Source organism: Cetorhinus maximus, chromosome 1 (genome assembly GCF_964194155.1).
Source record: "Cetorhinus maximus chromosome 1, sCetMax3.hap1.1, whole genome shotgun sequence".
NCBI classification, from domain to species: Eukaryota; Metazoa; Chordata; class Chondrichthyes; order Lamniformes; family Cetorhinidae; genus Cetorhinus; species Cetorhinus maximus.
The window spans coordinates 146,338,962-146,352,935 of NC_135879.1; the positions used below are offsets into that span (position 1 = coordinate 146,338,962).

At 40.2% G+C, this 13,974-nt stretch overlaps 1 protein-coding gene across 1 annotated transcript in view; it reads right to left on the reverse strand.

Annotated features, from left to right (window-relative positions):
- nmu (neuromedin U) overlaps positions 1–13,974 on the reverse strand; it is a 99,338-nt gene that overhangs the window by 50,739 nt on the left and 34,625 nt on the right. Inside the window, exons 2-4 of the mRNA XM_078569159.1 lie at positions 5,009–5,064; positions 1,884–1,931; positions 1,730–1,789 (exon numbers count right to left, since the gene is read on the reverse strand). Coding sequence (XP_078425285.1) covers positions 1,730–1,789; positions 1,884–1,931; positions 5,009–5,064 — 164 coding nt within the window. The remainder of the gene's footprint in view (positions 1–1,729; positions 1,790–1,883; positions 1,932–5,008; positions 5,065–13,974) is intronic.

Consider the following 13,974-nt stretch of genomic DNA (forward strand, 5'->3'; position numbering starts at 1 on the left):
TGGCTCAGGCACAGATGTGCTGTAATTTTTAATGGTTCAGTAATCCATGTCATAGGGTGGGTGTAGAACTCACCGCCTGAACGGTTAGTAGAGGTAGAAACCCTAATCACATTTAAAACAAGAGCTGTAAAGTGGGATGAGGCTGGATTGCTCTTTTCTGACTAGGATGGACATAATGGGCAGAATTCAATGCTCTCCAAGAGGCAGGCTGGGAGGCGAGGGAGAACATATAATCAGGTGGGAAGGTGTGGGGTGCAGACCCCTTCGCTTTTCTGACTCCCCCCACTCACCCTCCTCCCCCCTTACCATCGAACTATTAGATTGAGGATAGCCCGATTGCCCTCCGCTTAAGGGCCTTATGCCGCCTCAGCCGACATTCTACTTGCAGCTGATGGGGACTACCAGGTAAACACTGGTGAGCATGTCTGCAGCTTAGTTTGAGGACCCTCCTACTTGGGTACCCAATGGAAGGACCCACCAGTGGCAAAGGCTGCTCACATGTAAAGACCAAATCCCCATCCACCCATCACTGGGGCTTACCTGGCAATCCTGCCTCGTCTATCTTTTGTTCAGGGTTCCAGTGCTGACCTTCACCCTGAACCTGCTATAGTATCAGCAGCGGTCACCGTTTCCACTAGTGCCGCCAGTACTGAAACGCTGCCAGCCTATGATTGGCTGACAGCTCTTGGAGGTGGGATATCTGCCCTGAAGATACTGAGGATCCTGTCGCCAACCAGCCAAGCGCCTGAGTGACATTTAATCAGGATGAGGGGGGGCTGGAATGACCGTGGCGTGGTTGCCACTGGCTCCCCAGCCCACTGCCATGACCGCCAAATTCTGCCTAATTGGCCAAATGGTCTCTTTCTATGCCATAAGTTTCCATGATTCTATGACTGTCATTTGCTTATCTCTCCATAAACCTCTGCCTATCGCTCTTTCTTGCTCTCTCTTGAGTCAATTCTAAGAAAAATGCTGAGGATCACTGTACTTTTCACTGAAGTTCACTGGGCTCCAACTAATGGAGCCTATAGGCCTGAGGCCTACTGTTCATCCAGCATGGTGAGCATTTGAAAGTGTTCACAAGGTTTATTAAGGCCCTATGTTTGATTATAATCAAGCCTGATTCTCATAAACCTCCAGAGCAATGGTTCTCTCTTCCCAACCCCTGCCCCACAGGAGGTCGAGTTAGTAAATCTAACATCCATCTAAGTTCTCAGTTTTAATTTCATGAAATATCTACTGTTTGATATTCCACCCCTGAGAACTTGCCAATATGCCAGCGAGTCAGTGCGATGCACTAGCAGCAATATTTTAATATTGTAATGAGATGATCTTGCATTTTAATGCAAGGCCAGCTTATTTGTTTGCAGCTGTAAACCACACCCTTGCAGCCGCGACCTCATTATTGCCTCCTGCCCATGTTTTGTTTTGTTTTAAATGGAGAACAATGACTGTCTTTTAAATCAGAAATATTTTCCAGCAAACAACATGCTAAAACAAAAAAAATAGCATTTGTATGGGTCTGCATATATTTGGTGGCGGTATTTAGGAGAGAAGGATAATTATATCCATCTCTTTTCCTAGTTGTCCGTTTAAATGGCTTCTTTGTCACTTCTTTTTAAACTTAAACTTAAAACATTAATAGAGCTAATGGCAAACATAACGAGTTCAAATTCCTACCATTTCATTGCGTGAAATTCCTGCTTCCTTGATGTAAAGAAACGATTACCTGAGGCTGGTGCAGAATCGTCAAGGCCATATAACACAGTTCTTCAAGTGTACTGGATGGCTGGAAAAGCAAGGCATAAATTTCTCAGAAACTGTTCTTTAACTCTTCTACAAGTAGGCAAACAGTATAATTAGACTGACGCATTGATTCTCACCTGTGGCGGAGGAACTGCAGAAAGAAAGGAAGAACACAGGTCATCTATCTGAAACAGACAATTCTGATATTAGCATTGGAAAGTGAGAATGCCTCCCCTAGAAGTTTAATTGAAATCAGATCAACAACTTTCTAAAAGTACAAGACATGGACGGTGAATTTCTAAAAGAGAAATAGGGTGAAGTCACTCTGATCTGTGCAATGTTAGGATTTAATGATGGAATTACTTTATGCAGTATCACAACAAATATTTTAAATTATTTAGTTCTACTACAGTATGGACTAAGTGAGTCTCAACATGAAGTTAACCAAAAATATTCTGGTAATGAAAATAAAAGAGATCCAAAGTGATAAAAAGAAATGTTAAAAGAAAGAACTAACCTGGATAGATTTTATTTAAAAACAAATTAAGGTGTAAAAGAGCTCAGGTTGCGATTCTCATGTTTTTTATGAATGTAAGTAGCATATTATCTGTACACACATTGTATTTTTCTGATGTTTTTTCTGATTTTTTTTCCTTGAACAATAATGTAGATGGTCAGTGGAATGCTTGTATCATTGACAAACTTGAATAAGTAAATTTAATGCTAGCAAATGTAAAATTATGGGAGGGTACATATAAAGCACAATATTTAAATTTACATTAATTGTTCCGTTTCTTGTGATCCTCAATACATTCAATATATATATATAACTGAAATTATTAATATGCAAAACAGTAATGTTATTTTTTGAAAATATATTGTGATTGCTTAAATTTTTAACATAAACTATTTGCAAATCATTGTGAAAAGTAAATGTACAGCAATTGTATTTATCTTATATGAATGAACTGGAATGGGAATAATAGTGTGTCAAATAATTTCCAGTAATGCTCATCATTCTTCTCTCCAAAATACTGTATGGGGGAAGCAAATCTTGATTTTCTACATTTTCGATAAGATCGCTGCTAAAGCTTAATAAGTACTTGATGGAAGGAGTGTGTCTGTGAAGATTAGAGGAACGCATTGCTCATTGTGAGAGAACAGTAAAAAACTGCATTACAGACATGATTCTGCGATCTAGCATGTTGACGTTGGGATTGAGCTGCAATAGAGTACAAGCTTTCAGTTGGTAATCAAGGACAGGGTTTTTACCTTACTGGGCAGGCACGGGAATGGTCGGCCGCCTGCGATTGGGCCCCGACATCAATTTCACGCTAGCTGGCCAATTAACTGCCAGCCAGCATGAAACGTGCGCTGCAGCACTCAGTGCTGCTGGGGTGGGGGCGGGAGGAGGGCGAGCACGGAAGTTTGCGCTTGCGCGCAGGTCCATGCAATGAAAGCTTCCTGAGGCACAGAGCTACCTCAGAGAGCTGAGGATTTAAATGCTCAAAAATAAAAAAGTTACCACTGTTAAAAACATGCTCCCTCATGTGACACTGTCATATGTGCAGGGACATGTTATGAGTGAAATTTAGAAATTTTAATTTAATTTTTAATTGCTGTTGGAAACCTCATCCCACCCGTGGATGAGGTTTCCTAAAAATTGTGAAGGCCGCTTAGCCAATTAACGGGCAGCCAGAGTGAAACACACGCTGAGGACCTCAGCGCTGCCAGGGTGGGGGCGAGAGAAGCACGAACGCTAAAGTCTGCGCGTGCACAGGTAATGAGTCCCCATGACCGAGAGGTTTTAGTAATGGTTAACAAGTCAGGGGGATAAAGCTACACCAGAGGCTAAACAGAAGGAGTTGGATAGTTGGAGGGAATTTGGCAGTTTTCAGGGGTCCCAAGTGGGGTCAGCCAGCATTATCACAAAACAGTATGGGTCTGATGTTCCTTTACACTAACAATCGTATTTAGAAAGTGTTAGCCCTATTGCAGTCAGTTGGGCTAGGTACTCACAAAAAGATGCAGATACTTCCAAAGATGGGACAGAGCAGCTGCAAAGTCTAATTGGACAATTAAATTGGCTGGGTGCACAGGCAAGTCCGGATGCATGCTTAGATGTCCTTGAGCGGAGTACCACAATGAAACATCCTGAGGTTCAGGACATCTTACAGGTGAACAAAACATTTTTTTAAAATTAAAGATAGAGGAGTGTGTACTGAAGTTTCCACCTTTGGGTGACCCTAAGAATATAAAATTGATTGTGTTCAGTGACACCTCTTGTTAATGGGTTTTCAAGTGTAGAGGGTTTTATAATATTCCTTGTGGGTGAAAATAGGAAATGTTGTCCCTTGGCTTGGGTAGCCTAGAAAATAAGGCGAGCAGTAAGGAGCACCCTGGCTGCAGAGACTCTCACATGGCATTCCTTTTAACTAAAGTGTTAGGGGAAATTAGGGGAAATACTACATATGGGAAATGGTAAAGAAAATGTCCCAATAGAATATTATATTGACAATCGATCTTTTTGGAATAATGTACGCTCGACAAAGGGTGTAAGTGAGAAAAGATTGATATTGCAAGTCTAAAACATATGGTGGAGAAAAAAGAAATCTCTAAGCTCTAATGGGTTAATACAAACCATCAGTTATCAGATTGTTTCACAAAAGGAATGCTTGTAGTGAAAAATTATTGGGGGTATTAGAAGAGGGCTGACTCAGGATGTGAGTTTTGAAAATGTGTGACTTAGTTCTGTCTTCAGTTTTATTTTTTTTTGTCTGAAAAGAAAACACATTTGTTATATTTTTTTAAAAAGGAAGGGAATCTGTTAATTGAGCTGCAATAGACTACTTGCTTTAAGTTGGTCATCGAGAGCAGCTGTCCTCAGTTGGGGAGGTATTAGGGCTTCATTACAAGAGTATAAGAAGCTGTTCATACTGGCTGTTGGGGGCTGGGGGGCAGAACCAGAAGACTCTGTGTATTCATTCTGCAGTCTTGGAAATAAATCTGTCTTAAGATACAGGCTGGCTTCAAAATCATTCTTTCCTCAACCTACGATTAATGGAATTGACACATTTCCAACAGGAAAAGATACACAGGAAATGATTCGCAGAAAATTGCGGCCTCCATATCTGTAGTTTTCACTTCCTGCAGTGTGCCTCAGAATGTATTTTTTCTTTCCTTGGTTTGTCTTTTTTGTTAACAAAAAAAGACCTGGAGTTGGTTGGTTTATTTTATTCAAATAAAATTTGGCTACAATTACCTCAGTCCACAGACGTAACTCTTCTGCTGGAAACCTTTGGGGTGATGCAGGAACACCTGTGGAATAAATTAAACATTAGACTGTGTACACCGACATTTAGGAAATTTATCTTACCTGAAGCTACAAGTATCTTGCAAATAGCTAAATTAACAAAAGTCTATAATCTTGTTTTTAACTAGTTTTTCATGCTTATCTTTTAAGGACAGTGGGGTAATTTTGACTTTGTGTGATAGTGTAAACCAGGCAATAGAAAAATGACATCAATAGAAATAAACGTCAGGAGAGATGTAAAAGGGCTATTAATTTGCTATCACCAGTTTTACATTGTCACACAATATCAAAATTACACCAGTGCATTTTCTGTATCTTGCTATTGTCTATCGGTGATTTCAAAAACAACATCCTGCATTTCTATAGAGTTTTTAATGTAGTAAAATATCGCAAAACACTTTACAAGTGCATAAGCAGACTGAAATTGATACCGAGTCAAAGAAGGAGATATTAGGAGAGTTGGCAAAATGTTTGGTTGAAGTGATAAGTTTTTAACATCATTCTAAAGGACAGTCGACAGGTGGAGAGACATAGTGGTTTAGGGAAATTTCATTTTGCTGATGATGCAATTTATTCTCTGGAGAATTCTACCAAATGAGAAACAAACATATTGTGTATTACCGCTGAAAATTGTTACCAATAGTATTTAAACTGGATAAGTGACCATTTATAAAATGAATTATGATTTGATTTTCTGCATGCTTATTACAATTACTGCGTTCACTTATATATTAATTTGTTCTGTTTTGTAAACAAGGATGAACTGTTTTAAATTTTGAAATCAAAATTATAGATTTGTCAAGCATTATGATTTATTTTCAAACAAATATATTCTGATTTTTCTACGAGAGATTGATAATTCCCATACATTCTTGCTTGCCAAATGAGGCATCATTGCTGTTATTACCATAAAATAGGTGAGTTAGACAAACTTTAACCATCAGAATGCTTTTTGCATTTAAACAGGGATAACTTCAGATTTGCTTTACTATAAATTATGTGAAAAGAATCCTCAGGAAACATTGTTAGTTGTGGTCACAACACTCAATACTCTCAGTGTGAAGACTTTTGACTTCTATTACCAGAATAAAATAATGTGCTTATAGTGAAGAATAGTCCGGCCATAAAGGAATTTATGTCATATTGAAGACACTGATTTCAAAATTGTCACCATTACTAATGCATGTTTGCTTCAGAGTCTTTTGACTCAGTATATTCTCCAAAGCCACCCTTTATAAGGTACTAATAATTGCCCTTTCTGTTCTCTGGCCTGAAGTTTTCTATTGCCACATAATGCTCCATCTAATCTTCTGGCGTGAAGTAGTGAAATAGGGTGGCCAAGTTCAAATATCAGACTAGGCTACAGATTAAATTCATAATTCCTTCAAATTGAAATCCAATGTTAGGGTTACCACTGAGAACTGATTTTTTTGTGTTATCTGCCAACAATTTGTCACAAAAATATGCATTATGAAAATAGTCTTATATTTTGCCATGTTAAGACCAAAACCGAGAATCAGATTTTAGTTAGGATGAATATATGAAATAAAGCTCACTCTCCAAACATTTAGTACGAGATTTCACACAGTTGAAAAAATAGTCTTTTATTGGAACTAAATGAAAAATTGTTCCTCTTCAAAACTTCTGGTACATCAAATAAGTTAGTTTAATAAAGTGTATTTCATTCATGTTCCTTTAAATACAATAATAAATAAGAAGAATTTTTTAAACTTTATTTAATGTTGTAAAAATGCATCAGTCATTTTTAAAATAGGATAAAATTAAAAGATCTCTTTGCTGTGCACTAAATAATTCTATAATGAATTGATAATTGCAATATCTTTTATTAGCCAATTGTACCAAATGTGTATCACTGGTTTCTTAGTAATCATTAGGAAACATCTATGGTCTTTGAGATATTGTAGTAAACAATTAAGCTTGGCTTTTACCTTCAATTTCAATTTATGGAGCAAAATAATGACCAGGAATTTCCTCAGATCTGTTCCCGCTACACTGCTGTAACTTCATAGGAAGTGTGGTACAATCAGGGTTTTCAATACAATTCTGACAAAATTAAAGCAGCAGAATGGGAGTAATTCAGAGGTATTTCCCGGTAACATGCCTTGTAATATTTAAAATATCTCAAATAGGACAGTGAAATATTGTTAATATTTATGTATAATAATTGGAAATTGCAGTTATTTTTACACTTTAATTAGTTACTTTTGCCTTGACAATATTTATATTAATATAAGCAATATCAGCAATATATTAAGACATTTTGTATACTTCTAAAAGCACTTTAACTCAATATTGCCAACATTTAAATGTTACTGTACCATACAGAAGTGTAGTCAATTTGCTTCTGTACATCACAACTCACACTTAATCACCAGTTTTTAAATATCATTATTCTTAATGCCTTCACCATTAAACTTTAAGCATGTGAGCAGAGGGAGGTAACTATTAATACTTTAACAAACAAGTTTTGATTTCCTAATTTTAAACAAAGAACTGTTTCAGATTTTTTTTTTACATGCTTATTGTCTCCACGTGTCTTCAAATTCTTTCGAACTGCAGGGGACACAGTATTGAGAATGGCTATCTATAATTTCCCCCATTTAATTTATAACAAAAGATGACTTTATGAAAGCTTTGTATCAATGGGTTTGAATATAGTGAATACTTTATTTCTGCGAAGGGAACATTCAAAGCACCAATGTCTCTATCGTCAGATTCACAATTACAGATTGGTCACACTGGACTTCTGCTGTAATAACCAGCCTCATTCCTTTCCTAAGAGCAAATTACATTCAGAATCTATCGAAGGAGAAGGCCAATCTTAATATAGCATTTGTTACAGATATGTAATTGGAATACCGTAAAGAAATACCATTGCTTCTCCAATACACTTCCTCTCAAATCTAAGAACTGTAAGTGAAGCTGCAATGTTCTCTTTAGAGCTTCAGGACAGGCAGGAATGGAAGATAACCATATGATTCAGGAAGATAATTTAGTATTTGAGCTCTAATATTTCCCCAAAACACACTCATTTCTACTGCTTCTTTTTGAACAGCCAAGTATCATAACACTGATGTTCATTTGTGTCTATCTGTACTTTCCCACCTGTAAATCTTTTCATTTAACAACCATGACACTCCAACCCAAGACTGACTCTCGGGTGCATTGCCCACACAGAGCAGGAACCCCTGTAAATTCTCTGAATTGGGTTGATAAAAAGATTTCCAGTACTTGCTGATTAGTCTTGAAAAACTAGCTCCAGCGGTATAAATTTTAAACTATGCAATGCAAGAGAAAAAATTGATTTCCCTGTTTAAATTTGTTGTCTACTCTACAAAGACCCCAGAGGGTACAGTCAGCTTCAGACTTCACAAATGTTAGTGAATAGCAAACACCGTATAATACTGTATCAGAATGTATTTTATTAAACGATATCACAATTTATGTCCAGAAAAACGTTCGTTGTTATTCGCTTTAACGAACAAAAGTTTTCTACAAAATTTACCATGGGAAGGAGGTGCTGGAGATCAAGGACTATAAGGTTTCAAATCATTCACCGAGAGGTAGAAAGAGAAACGATTAAAAGAAACAACAGAAAAGGACGGGAAGATTTAAAACAAAACATGCCGTGAGAAAAATCTACTGAAACGCGAACTTAAAGGAATTGAAGAAACACTTTGAATGGTCGAAAAAAGTAAGACAAAAATGTAATGAAAAAAAAACAAAGCAGAGGAAGAGATGGAGAGATTGAAAACAGCTCTCGTACCTTGTGAGAAGCAGCAGCGGGAGAGGAGTAATAATGCGAGTGCGAGGATGCAGTGAAAGTGCTTCATACTGCTGCTGTGCGGCGCTCTTTCTCCTCCTCGATACTGACACAGGTTGAAGCCCAGCATGGTTGGTCCACACGATCTCAACCGGGCAACTCAGATACTGGTGGATTTTCACTGCTGTGTATCTGCACTCTTAAACCACCCCTTGGATTCCGCACGTCAGCATCGACAGGGCCAAACGTCATGTGTCCTGTTCCCAGGGCAGGATGAGACAGACCATGTGCTGTCATCCACTCTCAGCTCTGACTTAAAGAAAAATCTCTGCATCCTTGTGATTAGACAGCTTCCCTTTTATGATTTCCAGTTCAAAGCAAACACCTTTGCAAAACAATGCAAAATCCTTTGCTCCAAACGTTCCTCCAGGTAGATGGGGATAAACTGGATGAGTTAGTTCTGGAGGTGGGTGAGATTTCAACTTAATCAGAACCCTGGCACAGAATTAAAATCAGAGCCAAAACTTGTCCAAATTCCGCTCAAGTTACTGAAGTGTGTAGTCCTGATCAGCAGGTCCTCTGCTCATTGCTCCGCACCTTGTGGCCCTGTGCTTTCCTCTTCAGTTGCTTGCAAGAACCTCCCATTTTCAATTTCAGTAAGCAACTAGCAATGACAAGGGAAAAGGATGCATGAGGTGGTTTCTCATTGCCTTCCTTAAAGAAGCACAGGTCCTCTTCCTGGAGGATTGTCCCCCTGTAAGCAGCTGTTATCCCTGAAGGTCCCAGCTCTTCTGCCATCACCGCCAAAAATTCACTGGCTCCGCTTTTGACCATGGCTCATTATCCTGAGCATGGGACCCTTAACTGGGCCTGGGGCAACTTGCGAAAGAAAAGGGACGACCACCCCCGGCTGTCTCAAATGACTCCGGTATAAAAGTGAAATAAATAAGTAAACTTGAAATAAATAGGAAAGTATTTCCTAAGATTGCCTGTACATGTGAATATGTTCATAGTCCCAAAGAATTTTCATGAAATTTAAGTTCACTCCTTGTGGACAATTCCTATGCTCATTCTGTAGCAAAATCACAATGTTCTTTATGACAACCAGGACAATTCTTTCCCCATTGCATTTTAGCACTCTAGTCTCTTTTCATGGTAACTTTGGTATTTGGAATTAACTGTAATGCAAATCTATTCCTAAATAATTGAAATAAACTGATCAATAGCAATTCCAATCCATTTTTAGGTCTACTTTCAATGAGCAAGGTGGGGGGAGGGGGTGGTGGGGTTGGGGGGGAGGGTTAACAGTGAGGGGAGAGATGGGAGTGGAGGTCAAATTCAGTGGTGTAGAAACTCATTCACAGCTTGGTGGAAAGTGAAATATTTTATTTATTTCAGGTCTGAGGAAGATAATTTGTTTTCAGTAAAGTAATAACAAATGTAAAACTTTAATAAGTTGCTATAAGTTTTCTGACAGGCACAAGCCATAAAATTCAACCTCATGGTGCCCATGTTTTCACCACTACAGATGCAGTATTGGCAACAAAATAGCATTGGAACTATGCATACTCACTTCCCGTGCAGCCTGTGCCAGATGCAGGTGTTATGAGCGTGCAGCGGAAATATTCAGAGGAGGCAAACTGTGACATCAGTCAGTTGTGTAAAGCTAATTTGACTCCAGCGGTGCCATTTGCTCCAGCTAACAGCCTCTCCTAAACACGCACAGTTGGGTATGCATTCAGCTTCAGGAAGGACACCCCATCAGTATTATTTAAAGGGATCATCAACAACTTTCAGTTCGTTTTGATTGATTTCTACTGGTTGCTGGTGAGTTTGTACACATGTCGTGAGTGTTCTACTGAAGTTTATAGGAAGTGGTGCTACACGTGGCGAAGGCCTTGGTTCTGACCTCAGGGGTTCTGCTGACACCACTTGTTCCTAGTCGTGGGTGGTCTAGGGCAGAATATTTCCAGTCCCATGGAGACAGGTTTAAAGACAGGAGCAGAAAAAAAAATTGCAGATTGGGGCATTGGTCTGTGGGTAGGCACATTAACTCCTCTGGGTGATCTTGCCACAGACGGTAAACAATGGAAGTGGCTACACACCCTGCAGTTAGCACTTAGAAATTAATTAGCAATTAGCAGTCTAAGGAGCAGAACAGAGAGCACTCTGCTGGGATCTTCCTGGCATGGAGCAGCTTCTCACTGTGCTGTGCCAGTGGCTCATTGGAGGCAGTCTCCCAGTGAGTATAAAGGTTAATAGATTAATAATTTTATTCATTAATGTATGTGGGCATAGCTGGCTAGGCCAGCATTTATTGCCCATCCCTAATTTTCCTTGAGAAGGTGGTGGTGAGCTGCCTTCTTGAACCGCTGCAGTCCCTGTGGTGTAGGTACACCCACGGTGCTGTTAGGAAGGGAGTTCCAGGATTTTGACCCAGCGACAGTGAAGGAACGGCGATATATTTCCAAGTCAGGATGGTGAGTGACTTGGAGGGGAACTTGCAGGTGGCGGTGTTCCGATCTATCTGCTGCCCTTGTCCTTCTAGGTGGTAGTGGTCATGGGTTTGAAAGGTGCTGTCTAAGGAGCATTGGTGAGTTCCTGCAGTGCATCTTGTAGATGGTACACACTGCTGTTACTGTGCGTTGGTGGTGGAGGGAGTGAATGGGGTGCTATATTGCGGCTACTTTATCCTGGATGGGGTCAAGCTTCTTGAGTGTTATTGGAGCTACACTCATCCAGGCAAGTGGAGAGAATCCATTACACTCCTGAATTGTGCCTTATAGTTAGTGGACAGACTTTAGGGAGTCAGGAGGTGAGTTACTCACCATTGGATTCCTACCCCTGGACCTGCTGTTGTAGCCACTGTATTTATAAGGCTAGTCCAGTTCAGCTTCTGGTCAATGGTAACCCCCCCGGATGTTGACAGTGGGGGGGTTCAGCGATGGTAATGTCATTGAATGTCAAAGGGCAATGCTTAGATTTTCTCTTGTTGGAGGTGGTCATTGCTTGGCACTTGCGTGGCGTGAATGTTACTTGCCACTTGTCAGCCCAAGCCTGGATATTGTCAGGTCTTTCTACATTTGGACATGGACTGCTTCAGTATCTGAGGAGTCACGAATGGTGCTGAACATTGTGCAATCATCAGTGAACATCCCCACTTCTGACCATATGATGGAGGGAAGGCCATTGATGAAGCAGCTGAAGATGCTTGGGCCTATGACCTAGCCATTATGCTAATAGCTCAAGTGCATCGTCAGTGATGTCAGATGTCAGATCACATGTAACTGGAACCTGAGGGAATAATGTTCTAATGGAGTCCTGCCAAAGTCTATCTCTGTAAATTGTGTAAATAGTAATTAAATGTTCACTAGTTTGCAGCAGCATGGTTTCCAGCTCTTTTCTATCAAAGGCACTCAGAGCCTGGTTGTGATAATAAACATGGTGACAGCAGTCTGCCCTGACGACTGAGAAGACAACCCGGCCAACTTACAGGGTGATTCACAGGCCCCTCCACAAGGACTTTGTGCTCTTAACTGTCTCCAGCAGAAAACAAGAGCACGATCTGGCAGGCTAGTCAAACCAATGATTTTCCCTATGACCCTGGAACTCAGGAAAGGAGACAGTGACTTAAGGGAGAGGCATGGGGAGGAGGATGTGTAAATAGTTAATGTTAATGAGTGGAATGAAAGACTTGAGGGGGAGTGGAGGTGTAGTATAAAGAGTTAATACCTATTATGCTAATGGCTAAGATGCACCGTCAGTGAGGTCAGATGATGGAGATCACATGTAATTAAAATCTGAGGGAAGCAGGTTCTGGAGTCCTGCTAAAGCCTGTCTCTGTAAATAGTGTGAGTCATCATTAAATGTTCACTAGTTTAGAAACATAGAAACTAGGAGTAGGCCATTCAGCCCTTTGAGACTGCTCCGCCATTCATTATGATTATGGCTGATCATCCAACTCAATAGCCTGCTCCTGCTTTCTCCCCATACCCTTTGATCCCTTTCGCCCCAAGAGCTATATCTAACTCCTTCTTGAAAGCATACAATGTTTTGGTCTCAACTACTTTCTGTGGTAGCGAATTCCACAGGCTCACCACTCTCTGGGTGAAGAAATTTCTCCTCATCTCAGTCCTAAATAGTCTACCCCATATCCTCAGACTGTGACCCCTGGTTCTGGACTCTCCCAAAATCGGGAACATCCTTCCTGCATCTACCCTGCCTAGTCCTGTTAGAATTTTATAGGTTTCTATGAGATCCCCCCTCATCCTTCAATCCTAATCGACTCAATCTCTCCTCATATGTCAGTCCCACCATCCCAGGAATCAGTCTGGTAAAACTTCGCTGCACTCCCTCTATAGCAAGTACATCCTTCCTCAGATAAGGAGACCAAAACTGCACACAATATTCCAGGTGTGGTCTCACTAAGGCCCTGTACAATTGCATCAAGACATCCCTGTTCCTGTACTTAAATCCTCTGGCTATGAAGGCCAACATACCATTTGCCTTCTTTACCGCCTGCTGCACCTGCATGCTTACCTTTAGCAACTGGTGTACAAGGACACTCACGTCTTGTTGCACATTTCCCTCTCTCAATTTATAGCCATTCAGATAATAATCTGCCTTCCTGTTTTTGCTACCAAAATGGATAACCTTACATTTATTCACATTATACTGCATCTGCCATGCATTTGCCCACTCACTCAGCTTGTCCAAATCACACTGAAGCATCTTTGCATCCTACTCACAGCTCACCCTCCCACCCAGCTTTGTGTCATCTGCAAATTTGGAGATATTACATTTAATTCCCTCATCTAAATCATTAATATATATTGTGAATAACTGGGGTCCCAGCACCGATCTCTGCGGTACCCCACTAGTCACTGCCTGCCATTCGGAAAAAGACCCGTTTATTCCTACTCTTTGTTTCCTGTCTGCCAACCAGTTTTCTATCCATCTCAATACACTACCCCCAATTCCATGCACTTTAATTTTACACGCCAATCTCTTATGTGGGACTTTGTCAAAAGACTTCTGAAAGTCCAAATAAACCACATCCACTGGCTCCCCCTCATCAACTCTACTAGTTACATCCTCAAAAAATTCCAGTAGGCTTGTCAAGCATGGTTTC